The 13,635-nt window shown below is 36.7% G+C and overlaps 2 protein-coding genes across 15 annotated transcripts in view; one reads left to right on the forward strand and one right to left on the reverse strand.

The window, feature by feature from the left end:
- Positions 1–13,635, forward strand: part of Cisd2 (CDGSH iron sulfur domain 2) — a 68,298-nt gene that overhangs the window by 34,821 nt on the left and 19,842 nt on the right. The gene's annotated exons all lie outside the window — the stretch shown is intronic.
- Positions 1–13,635, reverse strand: part of Slc9b1 (solute carrier family 9 member B1) — a 71,710-nt gene that overhangs the window by 11,190 nt on the left and 46,885 nt on the right. For 12 of the 13 annotated variants that reach the window (XM_063260573.1, XM_063260568.1, XM_063260570.1 and 9 more), the window contains 2 exons: positions 7,195–7,303; positions 6,450–6,586 (listed from right to left, as the gene is read on the reverse strand). The exons of the other annotated variant lie outside the window; for it this stretch is intronic. In XM_063260573.1, the coding sequence (XP_063116643.1) occupies positions 6,450–6,586; positions 7,195–7,303 (246 nt within the window). The remainder of the gene's footprint in view (positions 1–6,449; positions 6,587–7,194; positions 7,304–13,635) is intronic. 13 annotated transcript variants of the gene reach the window in all.

Here is a 13,635-nt window from a genome sequence, read left to right on the forward strand (position 1 = left end):
ATTTCCCAGCGGTGCCATTCTGTCATACCCAAAAGTGGGTTCATACACCGAGAGGGTCTGGCCCCCCAGATCTAGTTCCCTCCCACGAACCTCGCTTCTGCACACACACAAGCCTCTCGAGAACCAGTCAGATCTGGGCCATAATGGCCTGGTGACAGAAATATTACCTCTGATAAGGGACAGTAATGCAAGAGAGCCCTCAAATTAAGGTCAGCTTCCACATCCCAAATCAATGACTAGAGACATGATCGGTTGTGTTCAGTGAACACAAGCCAGCCAGATACTGGATGCTAAGGAGGAAAGATAAACCACAGAGAAAACAGAGTATAAAAACTTACAATGTAGAAAAGGGCTTAAACATGAACATATCAAAAACCACTCTTTTTTGCCTTTTTTCTTGGTACCAGTGATTGAACTCATGACCTTGTACTTGCCAGGCAGGTGACCACACCACTAAATCTCTGGCTTTCAAAAACTACTCTTTTTTTTTTTTTTTTTTGGTCTTTTTCCTTTTTATCGGTACCGGGGATCGAACTCACGACTGCCTGCTTGCAAGGCAGGCGCTTATGCCGCTGAGCTAAATCTCTAGCCCCTCAAAAACTACTCTTAAGGGACCAAGATGGTAGTACTGGTGATCCTGATAATAGGACTTGTACAGTCATATAGCACTCATCATGTGGCAGGTACTGTTCTGCCTGACACTTGGTAACTCATCTAACCTGGCACATCCTCTTGGGGAGCCCCTATCAGATGAGACATGAGTGCCGTGTGATGACTGACATTTGGGGTGCTTTCCTTAGCAGAATCCAATGGGCGGACTAATCTTAACATTCATGAACTACACTCCTTTTACCATCTTCCATTAGCCTACTCTAATTTTCATTGTTATTTCTAAGTAGAGGAGTTAAAGAGAAAGGACAGAAGTCTAGTCAATTCTACTTCAGGAGCAGAAAAGGGAGGAAGAGGGTAAAAATGAGGATAATGTTAAATTTTGAATTTAAAATATTTGCTGACTGAATTCATAGGTGGGGCACTATCATTATCTCTCATGTTGTTATGGTTTTACTGCATAAATAGTTCATTTTAGGGCATAGCTACTGCTCAGTGGTAGCTGACCTAACATATACAAGACCCTGACTTCAGTCCCTAGCATGAGAGAGAAAGAGAGACAGAGAAGGACAGAGAAAGAGAGAGAAAGACAGAGAGAGAGAGAGAGAGAGAGAGAGAGAGAGAGAGAGAGAGAGAGAGAGAGACCCCGAGACGTTTGCCAGTCCTTGGAACCAGCAACAACAGCACAGCCTGGATTCAGCAGAAAAAGGTAATACCAGAGGACCTGGGTGAGTGTGTGGTCTCTTTCCTATGTTTCTTTTTTCCTGCTTAAGGGAACCCTGAATAAGAAAACAAAATCACAAGTGTATTGCTGGAAGGAGGGAGAATAGGCAGATATTCCCTATAACCGAGGTTAAAAACAAAAAATTATTTATACTTACTCAAAGGTAAGAAAAAAATAACAACTTTGTTAATCGAGCACCCCCATAAGCCAGCAGTTGTTCTTTTTTTTTTTAATATTAAAGGGGGTAAAATTAAACATAACAAAACAGAACAAGTCAGATCAGAAAAAACCGATGTAAGTGACATAGGTTTCAAAGTAAGACAACAAGAGATCTGCAGTGGCTACCATGTCTCTTGTTTTCTTCTAAATATTTGTCTGTATCTTCACACAAAATGAATTCATACAAAACAAAAAAGTATAAAACTGGTCAGAACAGAGAAATGAAGGCATTATGCCAGCAGTTGTTCTAAGCACTTCACATGGATTATTTCATTCAATCCCTATAACACTGTGCTGCAGGACCTCGGATTACAGATCCTGCAGTGAAATGAGAACACGTGGCTCTAAGACATGAAGTAACTTGCCTGAGGTTACAGACAAGTAACACAGCATTCAAAACAGACAGTGTGACCCTATCAGTGTGCTTTCTTAACCACGATAATGGAGAGTTTTGTTGCATGGAAATTTATAAGCTTCTGTTTTACAAGGTTAGGAAGAAAAGAATTTCAAGAAATGAAGGTGTGATTTTCCAGGTTAGTTTAATAGTCAGTAGCAATATGTTTCAGTGGGAGAAGAGTATCACTGAAAAAGCGAACAAAACTACATTTTTCTTTTCACCCATTCATTCACCCATCTCTCCACCCATTCATCTATCTACTCATCGACCCATCCATTCACCCATCCATCCTTCCCATCCCTCCATCCAACCATCCAACCACTTTTGTAGGCTTGCAATGCATGTTGACCTCCTGCCTGCCAGGCACTGTGTTAAATGCTAGGAAATGTAATGAAACAAAAACAAAAACAAAACAACAAAAACCAGGGTCCATGTTCTTCCTATATAGTATTTGGGGGATTTTAGTCAATAATCAGTCATAAAAATAAATGTATAGAACTGGGCATAGAGTCCTTCCCCAAGATGGTGCACAGATAAGCAGCAGGATATAGAGGCTCCCTGAGACAAACAACTCAGGTGCCAGAATAAAACATTGTGGGGAGGTCTGGACAGAGAGAGATGGATCCTCTCAACTCAGGAAGAAACTAAAGGGAAAAGAACTGGTCAAACATGCAGTCCTGGGGCTACCATTGGAGCAGCTAAGATTAGCGGCCACGGTGCTCTCGCTGCAGTGCCTGAACTTGTGCAGCTGCAACTCACTGAGCTGCCCTAACTCCCGCTGCTTCAGCTGAGCTTACTGAATCCCCTCCACCGTGACTAGCCAGAACTGCGGTCCTGCTGAAGTCAGAGGTCAGCGAGCCCAAGGAGAACGAAGCTGGCAAAGGACCTGCATTACATGAGGTGAGTGCTGGGAATAAGACCTTCCCACGGGAAAGGAGCAACCAACTGGACTACACATTGGAATTGGGCAGGATGGGCAGGAACAAGGAGCAGCAGTGACTTCAATCAGTTGTTCTCTCCCCAGACCAGACTGGTGGGATCTGCTTGACCTGGGTCACACCTCTGGCCAGGACCCAATAAGTCGCCCCAAACCAATTCCTTACACATGGTACACACTAACACAGTGAAGGCCCCCACAGGTTGACTGATCCGGAGGGGAGGAGTCAGCATATGCTGCCCCTGTTTGCACCTCAATGACCAATAGCAAACTGGAGAGGGCAGAAAACCCTAGCCAGTGTGCTTCAGAAGAACCATAACCAACAAGTAAAGGGGCTGGACCTCTTGTATACACCTGTTTGGAAGAAACCAAAAACATGACAAGAGAAAGAAACAAGAAAAGTCCTCAGGCCCCATCCCTGAGAACACTGATCCAGGAGAGGTAAATACAAAAGAGACTGAGGGCAGCAAACATGCAATATCAGACATGGCATCAGTGGACATAAAGAGATATCTTTGGCACCTCATAGACGAGCTCAAAAGTGAAGTATTTAATCAAGTAAAGCAAGATATAAGTAGATTAATAAAAGAAATGCTAAGTACCTCTCAAGAAGACATAGACAGAAGAATGGAGGAACACAAAAAAAGGAGAGAAATGTTTGAAGAATATAAAGAAAACCTAGAATACATGAAAAGGGTTCAAAGAGATTACCAGGAAATAAAAAACTCCATTGAAAGCTGGCAAAACTGCTTGAAAGAAACTAGGATAGACTATTAAAACTTGAAGACAGGTTTGCAATGTGTGATCATGAAAGGAAAAATCTCTTAAAAATAACAAGGAAACAGGCAGTAACAATACAAAGGCTTGAAGATGACAAGAGGATCTATAACTTAAGAATAAAGAATGTGAATGAAGAAGCAGGAGTACAAACAAAGGAACTACAAAGGCTATTCATAGAAATAATTAAGGAGAACTTCCCAAGAATAGGAAAAGGAAATGATATTCAGATATATGAGGCATACAGAACTCCAGCCAACTACAACCAAAACAGAGCTACACCCAGACATATAATCATCAAGATCCCAGAAATTCAATATAAGGACAGAATATTAAAAGCCATCAGAGAAAAGAAACAGATCACTTATAAAGGAAAACCCATCAAAATCACGGCAGACTTCTCGACACAGACCATCAAATCAAGAAGAGCTTGGAGTGAAGCATTCCAAGCCCTGAAACAAAATAACCTCCAGCCCAGATTGATGGACCCTGAAAAACTGTCTCTAGAAATTAATGGAGAAACAAGATGCTTCCAAGACAAAGAGGAACTGGAGGAATTTGTGACCACCAATCCAACCCTACAGAGAATACTGAAGGACATTCTAGAGAGAGAAAAAAGTACCAGGATTTCAGGAACAGTGGCAGAGAGGCCTCAATGAATGGAACAGAAAGTGGAATGAAGGAGAAAAGCAGACAACTAATGGCAGAAAAATAGCACAACAGAAATGATGCAGAGAAGGTTGGTTATACTTTCTAATATAGATGGCCTTGATACACTAAAAAAAAAAAAAAAAAAGAAACACAGGCAGAGTAGATCAGGAGGCAGGGTCCACCGAGATGCTCTATATAAGAAATATAATTAACCTGAAAAAGGGATTACGGACCGAAAATCAAATATGAGAAAACAATGCTCTACATGACAGGGAACCAGAAAGTAACAGGGGCAACTTGACCAACACCTGCAGATAGGCTGGAAAGACAGGTTTTGTAGGTAAAGGAATACAACTTGAGATCAAGTCCAGGAGGGAGAAGGTTTGGAACCACTTAAGTTGCCCCCTCAATCTAAAAACTGAGGGAATTGGTGGGACCCAAAAATGCACAGCACCCTGTGGGAGTGAAAGGGGAAGAATAATTTAAAAACCCACATTACTCACACCGCTCTGTTTAGATAGATTTTATTCTGACCCAGCTTGTCTATTTGTACTAGATGTGAGGGCACCGACAGCTATCCCAAAAATAGCAGGATATAGTATGGTAATCATCCTTAATTCCCTATTAACTTAAGCTGAAGCCCTGTGTAACTTATACTGTTTTACCATGACTGATCTTAGTTGAATCGGTTTTTAGACTGTTGTTTGATATCAATGAATTTTATTCAAAACTGTTATGATTGATAGTATCAAGTCTGAGAGTATAGGCAACTACACTAAAGATGACAAGATTCACTACAATACCCATTCTCGTTTGGTTATTACCTGCTTTTGAAGTTTTATACTATCTACAATGTTTTGTTTTTATTAATATTGTTATGTACTGCTATATTCAATTATACTATGCCTGCTGATAAAGACAATTCTATTGAAGATAACAAGAGACAACACAGGAATCATTATAGAACACCTTGTACTGTGGTTTTAAATGACTTTTTTTGTTTCATGTGTTTATGGGAATATGTTTTATTTTGTCTTGCTTTGTTTTGTTTCTCCCTCTCATATAGAAAGGATAGAAAGACATGTAGAGACTCATGCATGCGTAGAATCTATAAACAATTTATGAGAACTGATCTTCTTAACACATGATGAAATGAACAGATACTCTGAAGAAAAAGGACACCACAGTACCCAGTGCTGATCCTGGAATGTCATAATGTGAAACCCAGCAATAGGATTATTCTTTGTTCAGAGTGATTTTAGCCTGCTTTGGTTTGTTTAATCTTAAAATACATGAAGATATAGATAACTGCATGTATGTTTAAGTGTATAGTATTTACAACCATATTACTAAGTTTTTGTTGGATAGTTGAACTGAACTGTGTGCAGTCTCGCTGTTTGAATGTCTACTTTGTATGCTTCACTTCTGTAACTTGAATAACTATTTTTAAAAGGACAGTATGTAATTATCAATTAGTGATTTCTTACTATTTATCTTTTCTTTGAAGTTATGTATTATTTCTACCCTATTTCTGTTTTGTTTATTCTTTCTTTAAATAAAATAAAATAAAAAAAAGAACTGGGCATAGTGGTGCACACCTGTAATCCTGGCATTTGGGAGGCAGAGGGAGATCACTGCATGTTCAAGGCCAGCGTGGGCTACAGAGTGAGTTCAAGACCAACCTGAACTACACAGTGAAACAAAAGTATGATTGAAGACAATATTTACAGATTCATGTGGTAGAGTGGGTGGCAGGATTAGAAAATGTGTAGTTTAGAAATAAATCTGTCTCTACTTTAAAATCCTAATATTGAAATCTGTAATGTTTACTAAAATATAAAATTCCAACCTCCAGATACATAATCTTTTTATATTTTAGGAAAACAAACTATATTTGCATGAAATTAAAAGAAATATTTGTCACTAAAAGTATTTTAATTCTTAGAAAAATTTTAATTTTTAGAATAATTACTTTAAAAGTTGAGATTCTTAAAAAATTAGATTACTTTCAAAAAATAGTTACAATTAATCTAACATTTTAAAAGTAAGGTTAATTAGCATACATTTTGTGACTGGAGTAATATTTTTCACTAAGATTACCAAAACTAAAATTAAACAATTTAACATATTTTTACCTGGACTGTTGCTTTGGGCATCCATGATAGAGCAATAAATATTTTCTCCTTAAAACTAAAACCAGCAAAACACATCAATGCAAATGTGCTTAAAATTCGGAAAAGTACTCCCAAACACAGGGTAATGACGCAAGTGCCTATAACAGATAAAAATAAATGGAAGCAACAAAATATTTAGGAAGAAGTGGTTCTTTATGCCGAGAGCTATGATTTTTAAAACACGTGAAAGCGTTTTAAGGCTGCTGCCTCTTTTTTTAAAGTAAAAATAACAATGGTAAAGAATATGGCTATGACCGCGGCCAGCACAGAAGGTGCCAGTGACCTCGGGCGGGACTGCCGTGAAAGGACAGAGATGACACACGCTCAGTTCTGAACTGATGAATCTCTCCTGCTTTCCTTCAGATGGTCCTCTAAAGGTCTGTTTACTCAGTTCTGAACTACCAGACTTCTGGACAAACACGTACCGGAAAGCAGTAGGAAAGCATCTGATGCTACCTGGCATTTCCCCTCAGAAAAGAATCTTTATCTTTTTACTTAGATCACTCAGGGAAGATGTTTAGGGCTCTTTTAGTCAAACAGACAAATAACCAACCAACCAAACAGTGCGTTACGATGGAGTTTTAAAGTACTGTTGGTACTTAAATACCAATAGCTAACTTAAATGTTTTAAGTAAAAATAATAGGTATTCATAGTTTTTCTAAATACTTTTGAATCTTGTACCTTCTGTGCTGTAATTATTCTTACCAATAGCATTTGATTTAAGTGATGAAACAGATACTTCTGATCCAACTAAGCCAAAAAGAAGAGGTTCAAAAAAATTCCATGCACTTGTAATAAGTTTTTGGACTCTAGTCTGAAGAAAAGAGAAATATATTATAATAATATACTTACAGTTATTGTGGCTACATGAAGAAAAGTGCATTTCAAAAATTTAGCCATATTTAATATTTAATAGACTTAAGATATTTTACTTGTATGAGACATCTACATAGAGTGCAAAGCCAGCCTGAACTACATAGTAAGGCCCTGCCTCAAAAATCAAAAAACAGTTATGTAAAATTTGATTAAAAGAAACTCAAAAGGTATTAAACAAATAGTATTATGAGGTCATTATGTCACAGAATACGAGAGGTCTTTGGCGTCTCAGCAGGACGCAGTAAGAGTCTAGTTTGTGTTTGTGAGGTAAGCGAACAGAGCCAGAAGCCAGTCCTGCGTGCTGCAAACACGCACGGTCATGCACACACTGGGCTCCAGAAGGCAGATGGGGAGACTGCCATGTGCAGTTATCTCAGAACTGCATGCCAGGAAAGTGAACCTGAGATGCTGTTTGTTAGGTCTGCTTCCAAAGGACTTGTGTGGATTCCTTCAAATTATTTTTCCTTAAACCTCAACCAAAAAATGTGTATTAGATTCTTCTGTGGTTGCCTGCTTAGCCCCCGCTTCTGGGGTGCATCCCTCTCAGAGCCCTTTCACAGCTCACAGGGGAATGGCAGGAAGGCCCCTACGGCACAACAGGTCTCTGGCTTTTCTCCAGGAATCTGCAGAAGAGATTTGAGTCTCAGCCTGGACTTGTTGTTCATTACAGACACATAAGAACTTTGATGTCTATTTCTTGGGGCATAAACTGCCTTCGTAATTATTCCTTGATGACTGGATTTTCTGACTGCCATTTAGAAAAGTTTTAAAAAGAGACAAAAAAGGAAAATAATATTATTGCTTCTTTATAGCATATTGTCCTATTTGTTACTTTTGATGTTTGAAACCCATTTATTATTTCTTTTATACTAGTTTTCATTTTGTATTTAATTGGATTTAGTGAATTATTAACCACTTAATTAGTTTTACAATCATGATTATATTGGAATAGTATGCAAAATGCTATTGAGTTTTGGATAGACAATTTCTCAACAGATTCTAAAATTAATCTAAGAATTTGGGGGCCAGGTATAGTGGTACACATCTGTAATCCCAGCATATGGGAGGCCAAAGCAGAAGAATCCCTGTAAATTCAAGGCCAGCCTGGGCTACACAGTAGGTTCAATTCAAGAACTAAACTAAATAGCAAGACCCTGTCTCAAAAAAACAAAATAAAACAGAACAAAACAACAACCAAAAAAAAAATATGAACAAATGAATATGGGCCAAGAAGTAAAATGAAGGGACAGCTTTGTATACTGTATTTTGTGATACAAAATTGCACTGATTTAAAACAGAGTGGTATGGCATAGAAATGGAACAGATAAGTAAAATTAATATGGTAAGTAGAATATATGAGTCTCTCTCTCTCTGTCTCTCTCACTCTCTATTTATGTGTATGTGTGAGAATTTAGCTTATGTTAAAAGCATCCAAAATAATTATAATATAAATAAATCACTGAAAATTACTCAGTTTTATATGGATATATATGAATATATATTATCTATTATAAGTACAGATGTGTATATAAATACACATACACATGTGTGCATATATTCTTGTTTAACAATGTTCATAGAAATTCTAGATAAAGAACTAAATGCCAAAACAATATAAACAAAAAATACTAAAATTACTATGTCCTGCAATTATCCTTCAAAACTGACAAAGAAATAAAAAGCTTCCATGACAAAATGAACGTGAAGAAATTCAAGACTACTAAGGCAGCAATGGGGAAGATACCCGAGGACATTCCAAATAAAAAGAGGCTAACATCAACAGAAGCCCTAGGGAAAGGTTACATCTAACTGGGATAGTAGTTACATCACAATAAAATAGAGTCAAATCAGCACTGAAAAAATAATGTAACAGGAATCAGCAAATACTTTTTGATTTTTTTTTTTTCACTAGGGATTGAACTCACAATCTCACACTTGCCAAGCAGGAACTTAAGCCACTGAGTTAAACCGCTGACCAAGCAAATACTTTTTGGTAACAGTACTCAACATACATGGACTCAACTTCCCAATCACTTTACATAGGTGAGAAGATTAGGTCAAAAAGAAAAATCCATCTGCAGTACATGGCACCCACAAGACACACTACCTCATCCACAAAGAAACACACACTGAGAGGGTAGAAAACAGTATCCTACGCAGCTGAGCCCCAAAGCTAGCAGGGGCCTAATCTCAGTCAAAGAGAATTTCAGGCCAAAATTGATTAGAAGAAACAAGGACAGTCCCTACAAAATATAAAGAGAACAATTCGACAGGAAGAGATAAAAATTATATTTACACACTGAATGTGCACCAGATTTCACAAATCAAGCAAAAATCACTTGACATTAACATGACAGACACCAATACAGTCATAGAGGGAGATTTTAATATCCCACTCTCACAGATAGGTCAAGCAAATAAAAACTCAACAAAGAAATATCAGAATAGAACCATAGGAATTATCATACATCTACAGAATGTTTCATCCAACACCAGAATATGCATTCTTGATGCATTCATGAAACTGTCTCCAAAATACACCATACATCAAGCCATAAGGGTGTTTAAAAGAAAAATGAAATAACATTTTGCATCCTATCGTATCGCAAGGAAAGCAAAATAGAAATCAACAACAACAACAAAGCCACAGAATCTATGGAAACGTGGAAAATAAATTATATACTCTGGAATATGGAATGATCACAGAGGAAATCAGGCGAGGTAGGTGCCTACATTAGAAAAACAGAGTGCTCTCAAACAATAACCTAATGACACATCTCAACATAGAAAAATAAGAGCAATCCAAATCCGAAACTTTAAAAGGAAGGAAATCATAAAAATAAGAGTTGAAGTCAATGAAATTGAGACAACAATAAAGATAAATGAGAGCAATGTACTGTTGGCCAGACTTAGCAAAAGAAGGGAACAGAAGACACAGCTCAACACAATTAGAAGTGAGAAAGATGAAGTCACAGCAGACACCACTGAAATCCAGAGCATTATAAGAAACTAATTTTGAAAACTACTATTTCAACAAATTGAGAATCTAGAAAAACTAGGTAAGTTCCTAGATACATAAGATTTAGCAAAATTGAACTAAGAAGATACAAAAATCCTGAATAGACCAATAATAGGCAACGACACTGAGGCAACATTAAAAAAGCTACTAAGAAAAGTCCAGAACCCAATGAATTCATTGCTAAATTTTACCAGAACTACAGCACAGAACCAACACCAACACTCCCTAAACTCTGAATGAAACTGGAAGAAGCAGAACACTGCCATGCTCATTCCATGAAGCCAGCTTTGCCCTGATGTCAAAACCAGAGAAAGACTAACAACAACACAAAACCATAGGCTAATATCCTTGAGGACCACAGATACCAAACTCTTCAACAAGGTATTTACAAACAGAAAGCAACAAAGCATTAAAAAGATATATGTCGTGACCAAAGTTAGCTTCATCCTAGGGCTGCAAGGATTGCAGAGCACAGGTAAATGAATAAATACGATATGCCACATAAATAGAAGGATAAAATGGCATGATCTTTTTTATAGATACAGAAAAAGCCTTTAACAAAACCAATATCCATTCATAAAAATACTGATAAAAGTAGATAAAGAATGATCTTAGTGCTGATAAAAACTATGACAAATCTACAGCCAACATCACACTAAATGGGGAAAAACTGAAAACATTTCCTCAAAAATCAGGAAAAAGACAAGTGTGTGCAATGTCACCACTTCTGTTCAATATGTACCTGACATCTGAACCAGAACAATCAAGCAAGAGAAAAAGAGTTGTGCATAGAAAAGAGGTCAAATTATTTGTAGATGATACAAACTTTTACTTATAAGACACAAAAACGCTACCAGAAGAATGAGAGCTGATAAACTAATTAAGTAAATGACAGGATGCAAAATTAGCATATGAAAATGAAGAGCATTCTTGTACACCAGTAATAAACCTGCCAAGAAAGAAATCAGGAAAGTGATCCCATTGATGGTATGGTGAAAAATATCTAGAAATCAACCTAAGCAAGAAGTAAAAGACTTTAATAATGAAAACTACAGTACTCTGAAGAAAGAGATTGAAGAAGACATTAGAAAATGCAGACATCATCCTGTTCGTAGGTAGAAAGAATCAATTTTGTCAAAATGGCCATGTTATCAAGAATGACATATTGATTTAATGCAATCAAAATACCAACAACATTCCTCACAGAGACAGAAAAAAATACTAACATTTATATGGAACTAGAAGAGACCAAGAACATCAAAACAATCCTGAGCAAAACGAGCAAAGCAGAAGGCATTATACTTACAGATTTCAAGTTATAATACACAGCTACAGTAAGAAAAACAGCACGGTACTGGCACAAAACCAGACATATAGACCAGTGGACTAGAATAGCAGGCACAGAAACAGCCCTGTGCATCTCTAATCATCCAGACTTTGACAAAGGGGCCAAGAATAAATACTTCAGAAGAATGAAATTAGACAATGTCTTTCTCATTTTGTACTAAAATCAGATGAAAATAGAACAAAAACCTAGACATAAGTACAGAAGCATTAAATTTCCTGAAGTTTAATTGCACACATAGGTATAGGCAAGGATTTCTTGAAAAGAACTCCAGTTGTTCAAGAAATAATACCACAAGTCAACATATGGAATCATATCAAATTAAAGACCAGCACAGCAAAGGGAACAATCAACACAGTAAAGAGACAACCTTCAGAGGGGGCAAAATTTTTTTGCCAGCTACTCCTCTATTGGAGAACTAGCATATATCTATCTATTATATTTTATTTATTTGAAGATATATATATATATATATCTCCAAATTAAAAAATGGGCAACTGAAATGAGTAGACACTTCTCAAAAGAAGAAGTACAAATGGCCAACAGGTACATTAAAAGATGTTCAACATCTTTGGTTATTAGGCAAATGCAAATCAAAACACAGGCATCTATCTTACTCCTACTGGAATGCCTATCATTAAGGACTAATTACACTAAGTGCTGATGAGAATGTGGGGGAAAATAAACCCTTCCACATTGTTGGTGAGAATGCAAACTAGTACAACCACCATGGAAATCAGTATAGAGATTCCTCAAGAACTAAAAACAGAAATTCCATTTGACCCAGCTATCTCTTTCTCGGGTATCTTCCTGAAAGTGTTAAAGAGGTACATCATAGTGAGATGTGCATGTCTATGTTTGTAACAGCACTATTCACACCATCGACAGTTCAGAAACAGCAGATGAATGGATAGAGAAAACGTGGTATGTATGTACAAAGAAGTACAACTACCAAAGTTTTAGAGGGCAATATAGGAAATAGCATATCTTCATAATGTTCATAACGCTAAAATCTTGGATGAAGAAGTCTCTCTTAAGCAAGATGCTGAGTTTAAAATCTAGAAGTAAAATCTGCTATATGCAAACAAGGATAAGCAAAAATTATTTGCAACACATGTTATATATTCATATATGCCATATATACATATATACAACATATATGATACCCTTTGTCCATTCCTGTTGCTGTAGGCATAACATAAAAATAAATTATAAATTAGAAACAAAAAGGCAAATACAGCAACAGGAATGGACAAAGGGAGTATGTGAAGAGAAGCTTAGACCACTACTAATCAGAGCAATATAAAAAGAAAAAAAAGTGCTATGTAGTGCTTTACCCAGGTGACTATTAAAAAAAAAAAAGAACTACTCAAAATATTAGACATTCTCCTGTACTACTGACAGAAGTATGAAAATTTCTTTTTATTTTATTTTTTTCTTTTTTGGTACCGGGATTGAACTCATGACCTTGTGCTTTCCAGATAGGCTTTTATACCACTGAGCTAAATCTCTGGTCCAATGAACATTTTTTGAAGGGATCATTTGGCAGAACTTATCAAAATAAGAACAGACCATTTCCTAACCCATAAATTCTACTCTAAGCAACTACTTCTAAGCAGTATGTGTAAAAGACACATGAATAAGATTATTTATAGCAGTGCCTTTTTTTTTTCTTAAAAATGGAAAATACTTAAATGTCTACAGACAGAGGGTTGGTTAGAAGAAATAATTTTGGGAAAGGAGTTAGATATTTAGAACAGTGTAGGACAGATGAATCTTCTGTATTTTATTTAGTTAAGTTTTAATATTTTATGAAAATGTCTCCATGGCTAAACGGTATTACTAGAATTTTAATGAGTAAAGTATTTACTAAGTTATATAATCATATTACATAAAATATGAAAAA

The sequence above is a fragment of the Cavia porcellus genome, unplaced genomic scaffold, assembly GCF_034190915.1.
Source record: "Cavia porcellus strain 051 isolate PalLab524CR breed Dunkin Hartley unplaced genomic scaffold, mCavPor4.1 scaffold_14, whole genome shotgun sequence".
NCBI lineage: Eukaryota > Metazoa > Chordata > Mammalia > Rodentia > Caviidae > Cavia > Cavia porcellus.